Here is a 13,272-nt window from a genome sequence, read left to right as displayed (position 1 = left end):
CAACAGCAGACGACAAAATCAGTCCAGGAAATACGTGATCTTAAATTCAAAATAAAAGGAAAAAGTCTTACGCTCAACATAAAATAAAATAAAATAAATAAATAAATAACGTTTGGCAGTTTGGAGCATATAATAAAACATGTGTAAGGTTTTATGGTTTATGGTTTTTATGGTTCTTGTGTGTTTTGTGCTTTTTATAGCTTTAATTTTACCACACACACGCACACACACATAGATCTTAAGGTGACATTAGGTTCTTCAATTTTTCATATTTTCCATTTTTGGCTTAGTAAATTCAAGATGCCTAACTTGAAGCTTTGAGATATTAATTTCAATTTTCAGCTTAGCTCCCTGGCATTTACTTTTTGTTTACAATATTGACAGTAATTTCATTTAACTAACCTTTGTTAATGCTTTACTTTTTTTTTAAATTAATTATCTTTACTCTAAATATCTATTAAATTTAAATATTTTCTTTTTTAGACCACTAAAATAGACCACTGATTACTTATATCTAGCACTATTTCCACTTTTAAGATAAACCTTTATTAGTATTTTAATGTTACTTTTAGCATTACTGTCAGTTATTTTGTAATTTTTTTTGTACAACTGTTTATCTGTTGTTGTTCTAGTCATTTAATTATACTCAAAAGCTAAAAATGTTACATTTTAGTATGTGTTTAGTTGTTTTTAAAATTGTATCTATTGCATGGGCTATGTATCAGTTTCTTTTAGTTTTTTAAAGTTTTGTCTATAAGCTAACTTTTAATTTATTGATTAATTTTAAGTGTTTAAAGATTTTTTTTAATATTTTGCTTTTTTTTAAACTTATTTTCCATTTTTTTCTGAATCTGTGAGCTATCAATGTACAGTGCTGTGAAAACGTACATTGTATAAACAATTAAATGTTTTTTTAATGATATATTTTATTTGTTTTTTTTTTTTTTTAATATCATCAGTCAAATTCTAGACAAAGATAACCTAAGTAAATCCACAATGCCGTTTTTAAATGATGATTTTAAAAAAACTCTCCACACCTGAAACCTACGTAATTTCTATGTGAAAAAGTAATTAATGATCCTTCTGGGGAAATATTCTGTTACATTCAAGCTTTCCGTTACATCTAGTGTAAAACCAACATGGCCTTTCATATAAAGTCAAGCAGACAAATATGGTGGTGGTAATTTGATGGTCTGGACAACTTGCTGTAATAGTTGAAACCATGAATTCCGAATGTTCATCAGTTTATACGCTAAACCTCAAGCACACTTGGCTTACAGCAGAATAATAATACGAAAAACAAACCCAATTCTTGCTGTTAGGAGTGGCAGAAACAGTTATAAGGTTTAGGGAGCAAACACCTTTTCACACGGGACCGCTACTTAAGTTTTTATACCACACTCCTCATACCCCCACATCCATCCTTTTACTTTGAAAGGGCTGACCGGAAATTATCCTGTATTCCCAGTCATCCAGCGGTGTCCGGTTAGAGACAGCCTCTCTTAATTTTGACACTAACTGGAACCTCAGCTTGGACTTGGCGACTGACCTGGGTCTGTCTGGGCTTGTTTTCAGACTGAACCATCCCACACTTTGGAAAGAGAGTGTTGTGTGGTGAGCCACGTGTACAGGAACTGGATCTAGAGGAACCAGCGAAGGTCTGTTTGACTAGAAAGTTACTACTGGTATTAACAGCTAACTGGTAAGTCCAGAACTTATCTACAAATCATTTTCTGGTCATGTTTTAAGGTATTGTTAATCTCTGCGATCACTGTCTTCCTTTACTGCCGTAACAACAGTTATTTTAGTTCCTTAGCAACGAGGGCTAACGTGTTAGCCTGCCCGTGCTAATCGCCAGTGTTTAAAAAGACATGACGAAGCTAAATTAGCATGCTAGCTGTTGTTTGCTTTACTAAAATGCTCGTGTTCGTGTAACTTTTCAGCTCCCAAATGAATATTAAGGCGGACATTAGGCAGGAACGTGAGTTTAGGCAGAGTTAAAATAAATAAATAACGTTCCTGTTCGTTTGTAGCTCGGAGGGGGGGAGACATGTCCTTACTTACTATATAATTAAGTCTATTATTAGTTTTATAACTGATGAATTGCTAATAAGTCTGGAGGGGTTTTTTGTTAAGTGATCTAATAAATTCGTTAAATTTATTTTGCTTTGGTGAGTTTGCTGACCAGTGTTAATTTATGATGGTGCTTGTTTGTTTAACTTTTGCGTATTTTTGCATGTTTTTTATTACTATGTGCATATCTGGTGCAGTTTTCCTCTGTTGTGTCCCCGTGGTCAATATTTCAGCAGAATAATGTACAGAAAAATGGCTTTATGCATATTTCTGACAATATTTACTGGGTTTAGAAGTGGGCGTGTTTGAGTTGCGAAAGTATCGATTTGTGTCGTTGCGACACTGAAGTCGATTTTTGTTTGTTCGTTTCCCATTTTTGTATTTTTAATTTTTTTTGAAACCCTGAATGGTATTTAATTTAAAATGAGCACATGGAATATTGAATTAACCTAAATACACTAATGCAGTAAGTTTACCAGAGTAGGAGAGAATTTAAAAAACAAAACAAAAACTAAAATCTGAGTGATTATACTCGTCAAACAGAATAGGAAATGGGTTGTTGTCTTCAGAAATGTTTACAGAAATGTAAACTGAATCGCTGAAAAAGCACAGCATTCATACTGATGCTCAAGAGGATGGAAGGGTACAACAGACAATGGTGGAGGCTATAATTTACATGTAGATGTTTAAATAGAGACAGAAAAGATCTCATCAAGGATCTGGATGACAACAATGTAGACTCTATATTGTAGATTAATGGGCTGAACATGGTTTTTGATTGGCAGAGCACACGTAGGGAGCTACAGACCGCCATGGAGATTAAAAAAAGAATGTGGTATTACTGGTCTGTTTGTTGTAGGGTGAAAAGAGCTTTCCATAGGCAAATGCCTACGCAAATGGATATGGCTGTGGTACCATTTAAAAATAATAAAACACTGGTAAAAACAAAACAGGGTGATAGGATAGGGTCTGAGGAATAGAGACTCTGCCTCAGTATTGTTTATCAAATGATTTCTTGAATCTATCAACACACTTTAAACGCATATAAAAACACCTTTGTCCTTTAGTTTATATTTATTGGATTTCTTGCATATAATTGTCTTAACTTATGATTTATTTTCAGCCAGATTATGATATAAGTAAATATTTTATTTCCTCAGTTTTAGGGGTAGGGAGTAGTGGGGCCGTTTTCTAGTGTTTTCTGGCAGTATGACACCTATGACAATAACTCAACAACCTGTATTTGTTGAACGTTTAAGAAAATAGTTCTAGAATTTAAGCTGAACTAAATCTGCTGCCACCTTTCGAGGAATGGGTTTGGAATTTTAGAGAAGGGGAAATGCACATTTATATAAAGGAAAGGCAAAATTGGTGCATAAAAAAAGCAGGACAATAATTGTTATGTCTTGATTATTTTTATAGCCCTGCTTTGACCTTTCATCCAGAGGTAAACATGGCTGTTTGGAGGAAACTGTGGTGCAGAAACCTCCTGGCTGTCTCTCTGCTTTTCTACATGCTCCTCCACATCATCGATGTGCACGCACGGCCAGCCAACATGTCGGCCTCTAAAGATAAGTCTCCATCCAGCAAAGACGAGAACGAGATTCTTCCCCCAGATCACCTGAACGGGTTGAAGATGGAGCTGGACGGCCACCTCAATAAGGACTTCCATCAGGAGGTTTTTCTGGGGAAGGAGATTGAGGAGTTTGATGAGGATTCAGAGCCGAGGAGGAACAGAAAGAAGCTTATTGAAATATTTACCAAGTAAGACGTGGTTTTAATTCACTGAATAGCACTTGAGTCACAGCATTCCTGAGCAAGATGCTCAAGCATAGCTGCAGATCAAGTTTGACGCAATAAACCAAGCATTCAAGTGTTGTTAAGTCAACGTCATCCTTCAGCTCAAAAAAGCAAAGAAATATTGACTAGTGACCAGTGTGGCTGTTCTCACAGGTGTTACAATAAAGTGTAATGTCTGCACATCCATTAAAAGAAAAAAAATGATTTAGGAGATTTAGCAGAGCTGATATAAGAGGATAAGCTTGGTTCTGGGTGAAGTATTTCTTTAAAAAAAATGCAGCACTGCTATAACTTTGGAAGTAAACATAGACAGAAAGCTAAAGACTACTAACTTGGACCCAGTTTTATATGCTAATATAAACACTTTAGTTTCAGTTTTCAGTTTTATTTGTCATATGCAAGTTAGCACAGGGTCAACATTGCAATGAAATGTGTTTGACGAGCAGCAGTCACTCAGCAGCATGGTACAGTAGAAGAAAATATAATAAAAAATAAATAGAAAAATAGTAAAGAGCAAAATATTAGAGAGACGTGGTAAAAGAGAAAAGATGACTAAATATATATGTATCTATAAATATATGTACACTAGTGATTAAATAAGAAAATCTTGAAAAGAAATATGACGGGGGGCAGATGGGATATTGCACAGGAATGAGCAGCAGAAAATTACAGTATTGCACTTTTTAAATATAAATATCAATAACAATAAAGTGGAGTGACCAGTGCAGATTAAACAGAGTACTTGTGAAGCTGCAAGGTAGCTTCTGAGTGCGTCCTGTGGACTGTGTTGTGTGTGTTTAAGTGTTGTGTTTGAGGTGTCGTATGGCTTGGTGGTAAAAACTGTTTTTAAGTCTTGTAGTCCGAGCAGACAGACTCCTGTAACGTCTGCCAGATGGTAACAAGGAGAACAGCTGATGTGCTGGGTGGCTGTGGTCCTTGATGATGCTGTGTGCTTTACGGAGGCATCGCTGAAGATAAATGTCCTGAATGGCAGGAAGCTGTAGGATGAGGGTTTAAATTTTTAATTGTTCTCACTAAAAGGAACATCATATTGTAGGAAGATTACATACAAAACTTCAGACAAAAGATCATCTGAGAGGAGCCCATCCCCAACAGTTATGAATACATTGCTGCGTAGCTTGGATTACTTGCTATGAAAAATGAAAACATTGCTATGTTCCTAAGCTTAATGTCTTAGTTAGCCTGAGAGCCATTCTTACTTGGCTCATGACGTGCTGCACATAAATGGTAAAAATACAAAGCTGGAGAAGCAAAGAATGGCCGCTGATTAGTTTGCCTGTCAGTAACAAGATGAGAGCCTCGTCCAGCACAAGAAACACTTGGAGCCGGGTTGCAGGACTTAAAATTCCAGATGTTAGGAAAAATATCCTAGGTCATGATATATGTGTACCTACTACGGTTGTTGTAGAGGTGCATTTGATTTTGTTATGTACTAGGTTGTAGTTGTGGACCCTTTTGCTGTGCTGTTTACTGCACAACATGTTTATCTGCGTAGAGGGCAAATTTCAGAAATACGAGGCAGCACAGCTGTATCCAATGAAGCAATATACTGAAGTAAAGCAAGCTTTGCACATATTTCTTCATGTAGTGGTCCTTTATTTTGAAATTAAGTTAGTAAATTTCCTTTCGTTATTTGACGAATTCTCAGTAGTATAAGACCATTAATGTAAGAGGTCCCAAGGGTTGGGAAATTCCTGTGTTACAATATGACAAACAAATAATTCAACCTGATGTCTTTTCCAAGCTTTCCAAACCAGCAAATTTTGGTCATTGGGTATTGGACAGTCAGGGGTCAAACCGTGACTGCCACCCAGAATTAGATCATGGATACAAGTGGTGTAAAGTGGCTTCCTCCAAAGGACGAATGGACTCTTTAGAGAGAGTGAAGAGCTTGTTCGTTTCCCATTTTTGTATTTTTACATGTTCATTCAGTTACCCCTCTTCTAAAAGAAAAGAGCTAGGTGAGGTGGTTCAGGCATCTGACCAGGACGCCCCCTAAGCACGGATCTTTCAGCATGTCCTATTTGAAGGAGGCCCCAAGGAAGACCCAGGAGATTTAGTCTCTTGGCTTGGTCCAGTCCAAGCGTCAGTAAATGGATGGATGAACAGATAAAAACAAAGGCAGACAACTTAAAGGCTGAATTTATTAAATGGAAGAAACTAATTTATTCTCTGGTTCATCTGAGTCACATGATTCATGCAGCTTATCATTGTCCTGGATGTTTTTAATCTGTCAGCTTAAATGGCAAGAGGAAAGATTCCTGTTCACGCTGGAGAAGCAAATTCACGATAATAATAGAAAAAACAAGCAGATATACTGTAAATATATAGCCAGGGTCATAAATCACTCGGTCACTTCAGGGCTAAAGTTCTTTACATGTGTGAGCCAGACAGACAAAGCCTTAGGTGGGTCATTATCATTGTTTAATTAGACGCCTAATGGAGTAGAGACGCTGCTAATGTTCAGGAACTGGAGCTAAATTGGGAACTAATTTATTATTTTAATGATTTCCTCACAGGGTCGACTTCAACAGGGACAGGAGCATAAGTGCCAAGGAGATGCAGCGCTGGATTATGGAGAAGACTGAGGAGCACTTTCAGGAAGCCAAGAAGGAGAACAAGAACAGTTTCCGTGCTGTCGATCCAGACGGCGATGGTGAGAGTCACAGACCATGTCCCAGACTTAAAAATACTTCCTGTCAGGTCAAATCTAAATTCTGATTTCATGGGTTGTGTGTAGGTCACGTGACATGGGATGAATACAGAGTGAAGTTTCTGGCCAGCAAAGGTTTCAATGAGAAAGAGATTGCAGAGAAAATAAAGAATAACGAAGATCTGAAACTGGATGAGGAAAGTAAGTTGAGTTTTTTTCCCGTCGCAAGTAAAATCTGCAAAGCTCTGCTGTAAATCTGACTGTGGTGTTAATATTTATCTGATCTTCATCTCTACAGCTCAGGAGGTCCTGGAAAGCCTGAAGGACCGCTGGTTTCAGGCTGACAACCTTCCAGCTGACCAGCTGCTGAATGAGGAGGAGTTCTTGTCTTTCCTTCACCCTGAGCACAGCAGAGGCATGCTCAAGTACATGGTCAAGGAGATTGTGCGTGACTTAGGTATGTTTTACTTATAAATATTACTTTATAGTTGTACTGTCACAAGATAATGGTGTATTTACACACTGAGCAGATGTGGAGCAACCTAAGGATTAACAGACAGTCAACCTTTTAATGGCAATAAACATTTATTGCCATTGCATTAAAAAAATAAGTCAAAGAGAAGAAAATGCAACAGAAGACAAATAAAAAGAGTAAAAATTCAGGACAACGTTATTAAACATCTTAAAAAATCAACCTAAAATGGTGAGTTTTGCTAATTTTTTTAAAAATGAGGAACTGATCTCTCAGTAAGAGGAAGTTTTTTTCTACAGCACTGGGACTAAAACAGTAAAACGTTACAGTAAAGTTTACTTTAAACTTGCGTTTGAAACTGTAGTTGATTCTCTGATCTGAGGTCGGGAGGTAGCATGAAGTGTTAGGAGTACTGAGATGTAAAGTATAGCTGGACCAGGGAGTGATTTTTGAAGTAAATCTTAACCTGGGTGATTTCTGCGAGGTCTGGACTCAAGTGTTTTGTGAGGCCTCTCGCTGCTTTGTACTGACTGCAGAAACCGCAGCATCATGCCGACATGTATGCAACGAGTTGTAGTAATATAATCGTGAGGAAACAAGGGTATTGAAGATTATTAAATTATTTGTAAGTGTGAGCTGTAGAGTGGTACAGATGTTTGACATGCTGGTTGGATTTCAGATTGCTTTATGTTGGTTATTAGTTGTCCGAAGTGTGGAGTGACACTAATATAGTGATAAAGACCAGTACAAAAGAGTTTTATCTGAGATCAGCTAAAGTAAATTAGAAGGCAATGTAATGAATTATAGTGTAAAGATGTGCTGCACACACACGGCTGTTTTAAAACATCCTCAACCATGCAACTCCAGCAGTGAGTTTGGAATTGCTTTACATTATGAAATTAATGTATCCAATCAGAGAGTCGCACACCACCCTTCAGCTTGTAACCTTCTCTTTAGTATTTGGAGGGCTGATTTGGTGATTTTTTTTTTCTTCTCTTTTTAAGGCATTAACAGCACCATTGTGCTAAAATGTTTCGCTTCACAGTTTCTTAGATAGCAGGACAGTTCATTTGATAGAGAGAGGGACAGAGAAAAAATAGAGCAAGCCTTAGCTTTAGGCAATCACGAGACATGAGTTAACAACTTGAACTGATACAGCTCATTATTATTGTGGTCCTCTAGCTACCACGCCTAAGTTTAATAAGAGTTTCTTGAGGGTAAAATTGCTCCATGTTAAAAGAGAGCTTGAGAATGCCGCACATCAACATGGTCTCCTGAAGCCTCGTTTAATGGTTGTTTGACACAGAAACCGTGAGATGTTCAAAGCCCTGTAAACATTTATACTGATGCTTGAGGTGTGTCAGTCTCGCTGCAGTCTTCTCCTGACAGAAAACCTACAGCATCAGCTTTCCTGGTAGAGGAACAAAAGAAGTCAAAACAGGATAATAGTTTCCTGAGTTTTTACAGCCGTTGCAGCATCTCTTTCTCTTCCTGTCATTTGGGAATCTACAGTGTGAGAACCTGCATCACTGAAATGCTGGTAAAGACCAACCTTTCAATGCACTTGTGTCTCCAACTCGGCCACAGATGCACAAACTGTGCTTATCTGCTGTTGTGACCTAACCTTTGCTCCATGGCATTCATAAGGGCGGCAACAGTGCACACTCATGTACTGAGAGTCAGTCCCTCCCTACACTTCCCTTTTAGTTCAGAATCGGAGGTGAAGTTATTGTTCCCGAGGCAAACACTCCTTATTCACTAAAGGTCCCAGTGTTTGTTTGTTTTTATCAAGAAGCTGTGTGTTGTGGAGCTGGAATAGCTTTTAAAGAAACCTGATGATGAGATGAGAAGGAATTATAACAAGGAAATTATGGTAAAAACACTAGATAACATTCAGACACCTCATATAGTGGAGAAGAACTGGATAGTAATTTTATTTAGAAAGAAAATAAAAAATAAATGTATACAAGAGACATACATGGTTTTTCCTGCTTAAAAATAACAGGTTACCTCAAACTTAACCATAGTTGAGCCACATGTAATTAAAATTAGCTTATTTTACATTATTAGATATAAGCCTGTCCATTTAATAAACAGAAATGTATTTTATTCGTGAGAAAATTTAACCCCACTTCATTAAATACTGGTTTACAATCCTTTCATCTCAGTCCTGGTGGTTTTTCTTTCACAGAGGGACTAAAGCTCTTGCATGAAAAGCATTACTGAGATATTTATTTGACAGAACTGGTTTGGTCTCTCTGTTGGCACAGACAAGCACTGTTTGTACTTGTTGGCATTTTGTCACACGGAAGTAAGCATTAACTTAGTTTTATCTAAGTGATATTTCAAGCCCAAATATAACAGGTTTTCATTTACATCCCATATGGGAAAAGAGTAAAATGTCCCGTTCCCTAATTTTCCATCTTCTCCTATAGTAAATGTTTAACGTTCTCATACTAGGATTGGCAGTTGAAAGTGGCCCCACTTGCAATTTTCTCATGCAGCGTAATGTTTACTTTTCATTTTTCTCATGAAACATAATTTTATGAACAAACAGGGCTGCTGTCATTAGGAAATCTTATACAATGTAAACATTTCAGGCAATTTTTTTTGTATGTTCTTTCTTTTCCGTATGGAACTAAAAAAAAAGAAAACGCAGTTAAAAACCAGAGGAAGGCATCAGCTAATGTAATATTTTCCTTTATTTATGTCATAATAATAGTGTCACCAGATCCCAGCAAACTAAATGTGCAGGTGTGGGATTAATGCTAGGAAGTTATTAACATAAAGATAAACACACTATGCAGGTTAGAAGTTTAACATGTGAAGGACTGAATGGCTGCAGCTTTCTCAACCAGTACTACAACAAAATACTTTTATGATCACTGTAGCTGTTAAACTGGTGTTAGGTTAGGTTTTTGTGCTGGCTCACTGTGGTGATTGTGACAGCTGATCTAAACAGTGCGCCGTATAATTCTGGGGTTTTTCTTTCAGACCAGGACAGCGATAAGAGGCTGACACTGTCGGAGTTCATTTCTTTGCCCGTGGGCACTGTGGAGAACCAGCAGGCTGCAGAGATCGAAGATGAGTGGGTCAGAGAGAGGAAGAAGGAGTTTGAGGAAGTCATTGATTCAAACCGCGACGGCATCGTAACCATGGATGAGCTGGAGGTGAGCGATGAAAAAGCAACTATAACCATGATAGATACAGAAATGATATGCAACATAATTATTTGATTGGTTTTGTTTATTTGTTTCAAATAGAAACACAATGATTGAGCTGATTAACAGAAACAACAGATCTCAACATCTCTACATAAATCAAAGCACAGAAAAGAACAAATTGATCAGTAAGGGTCCAATAATGCTCACCGGATTGATCACGTTGCACACAAACAGTCACCACAGATCCGTACCATTACATACTACTGATGAAGGCATGAGTACTTATGGCAGTACTCTCCACTACCACCACAATCACCACTCAGACAAAATGCCCATGTTAGTGATGGTATAAGAGGAGCAAAGATTTTTTCTTTTTTCTTGGTTTTTTTTGTTTAGAATGCCTAAATTTTTCAAACTCTTACAGCATCTGCCTCTGTCTCTGAACTCCTGTACGTATTATATATTATTTATGTTATATATGGTAGTAAAAGGTGACTTGGTCATGCACCCATGTCTTCAACCAACGCAAGATGATAAAACTTTAGACGTGGATGCCGAGCCAGAACGACACCAAACTGCAGTCACAACAGCGAGCGTAACCAGGCCATAACATAAATACTAGATATGGTAATTGAGAAGTATATAAACAATGGGAAATAAAAAAAAAGTAAACTAACATTAAAGATGATGGAAAAACTGAGTGAGCTCTTAAGTGTGATTTGGAGAAATTAAAATTAAATTAGTACAGGTTTTATTGTAATGTGTTGTAATCACAGTCTGCTCTGAATGAGCCCTGGGACTTCAGGGTTTGAGCTGATGTTGTCAGCAAGGTTATGCAAAGCCACCAAGCCAATTTCACAAAATGAGGTGGAGCGTGGCAGGAAGGAAGAAGCCGTGAAGTTGTTGTTCAGAGCCAGGTTACACTCCTTTAACACTTTGTTGGCAACTTGGAAAATGCCACCACTATTTTCCAATGTTTTAGCTTTTCACATTTGTCACTTTTTGTCAAGTTTTCACACATATTGTTTTATATGGTTCCACACTTGATAAAGGATTAAAGATGCGAGTGAGTAAAACAATGCAAAATACAAAAGCAAAAAATAAAAGAAACCCTTCCATTTATACTTTGAACTTTTATAATTATTACATCAAAATAAAAAGTAAATCAACGTGTGTGTATATATAAAGAAAAAGTGACTTACTGAAAAAGATAAATTACATTTAATTTCACTTTATATGTGACTTTTCCTTAAAAGTTCCAACTGCGGGTCTCCTTTATGGCGTGTATGAAGCAGCTCAATAAGATGTGGGCTGAAATATCAACATTTTATATTCTTAATTATTAACACTTTCAAAAGGAGTTGATAATTAAGCTTCTCTTCATAGTCCTTATAAATTCTCCTTCACGTCTTTTCTTGACCTCATGATAATTATCTGCGTTGTGAGTGGCTGGAAAACCTCCAACAGGAGGTATCCAGGTAGGCGTCATGGTCAGATGTACCAGCTCCCTCAGCTGGTTCTTTACAACGTGAAGGATTTAAAAACTAGTAGAGACAGAAGAAAAACATTCTTACATATGTCCAACAAAATAGCTACAGCAGGTATAGCTGATATATTTTCCTGTTTCTCCGTGTTTCATCTTTCAGGAGTACATGGACCCGATGAATGAGCACAACGCTTTGAACGAGGCCAAGCAGATGATCGCTGTTGCAGACGAGAACCAGAACCATAACTTGGAACTGGACGAGATTCTCAAGTACAGCGAGTACTTCACAGGGAGCAAGCTCATGGATTATGCCAGAAACGTACACGAGGAGTTCTGAAAACAGATCCGGCGTGAGGGACAAACCTGGAAGATTGGCGACGAGATGATCAAGATGTTCTAGTGTGCAATTCTGTATTTAAAAAGCCTAGCATCAGCAGCCTCTGTCACTGCTGAGTCCAGTTAACACACTCCTCCTTCAACCCTGGACTAGTGAAGCTAACACAGTCTGCCTTTTGCGTGCCATTGGACTGTTTGAAGCGTTCTTCATTTTAAATTTAAAAGCGCTGCACCGATTCCAAAATTTATTTTTTTTAAACCGTGAAATGTGTGTATATGAGGAATTTTCATTGCTGGTGCAGTGGTGAGAGAGACTGAGCAGCTAGGCGAGCTGTTTTTCTGCAGGATCTGTTGTCTGTATACAGTGTAAATATTCACATTTATCACACACAATGCGTCTGTCAGTGGGAAAGATAATGGTGCTGAAGGGTGTGACGCTTAGAGAGACACTAATGGAGTAAAAGAGTATATTTGTGCGACAAGATATATCACATAATTGCCCAAACTTAAGAATTTCATTTTTAGTGTAGTATAGTTCCAGCGCTTTCCACAATAGGTCGAATCCGTCCTTCCACTGTACTTAAAAACAGGGTGTTTATGTATTTAAACAGAAAAGGTAAATAAGATTAGAATAGAAATATAAGAAGAACTTAAACTAAAAAATCTGTTTGTTGAAAAAGATTAATATATGAGTATATTTTGAAGGAAACTCAAAAGCAGCATCTAATCATGTAATTTCACCTATGTGTCCGTTTCTAAATCTTTACTACAACCACTCTAATTCAGACTTGATGTTTAGATGTGGAAGAAGAATACCTTATATATAAATATATATTATTATTTTAATTTTTTTTTTTTTTGCATCTTTGAACGTCATGCAGACGTGTACTCATTTAGTCCTGGTGTCTTGGGTCTTATTTACCTCTTGAATCTTTAAATGCTCACAGTCGATCCATATAATTGATTTTCAGCTGCATGGACAATTATCGGATTTAACGATTTTCGCTGCATTTCTGTTTCCAGTAACCTGTGGAGTGTTGGCATCCCCCTGCAGTCTTTTCTGTCCTCCGTGCGATTGTAAAATAAGATTTATGATAAGAGAATGTGACACAGCTTTACAAAATGTACTGCAAATATGCCATAAACAATAAATATTTCTTATCAACTGATAACTGTTTGGGTTTGAGTTATGTTTATTCCAGGCAGGAGGCTAGAGCCCTTTGGTCCTGGCTTTGAAAATGTACTTCAAGAACAGAAGAGGAAAGCC

The 13,272-nt window shown here is 37.3% G+C and overlaps 1 protein-coding gene across 1 annotated transcript; it reads left to right on the top strand.

Annotated features, from left to right (window-relative positions):
- The first annotated feature begins 1,442 nt into the window (after positions 1 to 1,442).
- Positions 1,443 to 13,174, top strand: sdf4 (stromal cell derived factor 4). The gene is made up of 7 exons (XM_005740946.2): positions 1,443 to 1,702; positions 3,496 to 3,837; positions 6,414 to 6,550; positions 6,635 to 6,748; positions 6,846 to 7,004; positions 10,014 to 10,189; positions 11,830 to 13,174. The coding sequence occupies exons 2-7, from the start codon at positions 3,527 to 3,529 to the stop codon at positions 12,004 to 12,006; spliced, it is 1,074 nt and encodes a 357-aa protein (XP_005741003.1). The 5' UTR covers positions 1,443 to 1,702; positions 3,496 to 3,526; the 3' UTR covers positions 12,007 to 13,174.
- The last annotated feature ends 98 nt before the right edge of the window (positions 13,175 to 13,272 follow it).

This window comes from Pundamilia nyererei, unplaced genomic scaffold, assembly GCF_000239375.1.
Source record: "Pundamilia nyererei isolate P.nyererei 1_Seehausen unplaced genomic scaffold, PunNye1.0 scaffold00106, whole genome shotgun sequence".
Taxonomy (NCBI): Eukaryota; Metazoa; Chordata; class Actinopteri; order Cichliformes; family Cichlidae; genus Pundamilia; species Pundamilia nyererei.
Note: the sequence above shows the minus strand (reverse complement) of the source record. Positions and strands in the feature narration are given on the sequence as shown.

What these genes read in the sequence shown, in the direction of transcription:
- sdf4 (XM_005740946.2), top strand. Translation starts at nt 3,527, where the DNA reads ATGGCTGTTTGGAGGAAACTGTGGTGCAGAAACCTCCTGGCTGTCTCT. An exon ending in CTTATTGAAATATTTACCAA is followed by an intron (nt 3,838 to 6,413) that starts GTAAGACGTGGT and finishes ATTTCCTCACAG; the next exon opens with GGTCGACTTCAACAGGGACA. An exon ending in TCTGAAACTGGATGAGGAAA is followed by an intron (nt 6,749 to 6,845) that starts GTAAGTTGAGTT and finishes TCATCTCTACAG; the next exon opens with CTCAGGAGGTCCTGGAAAGC.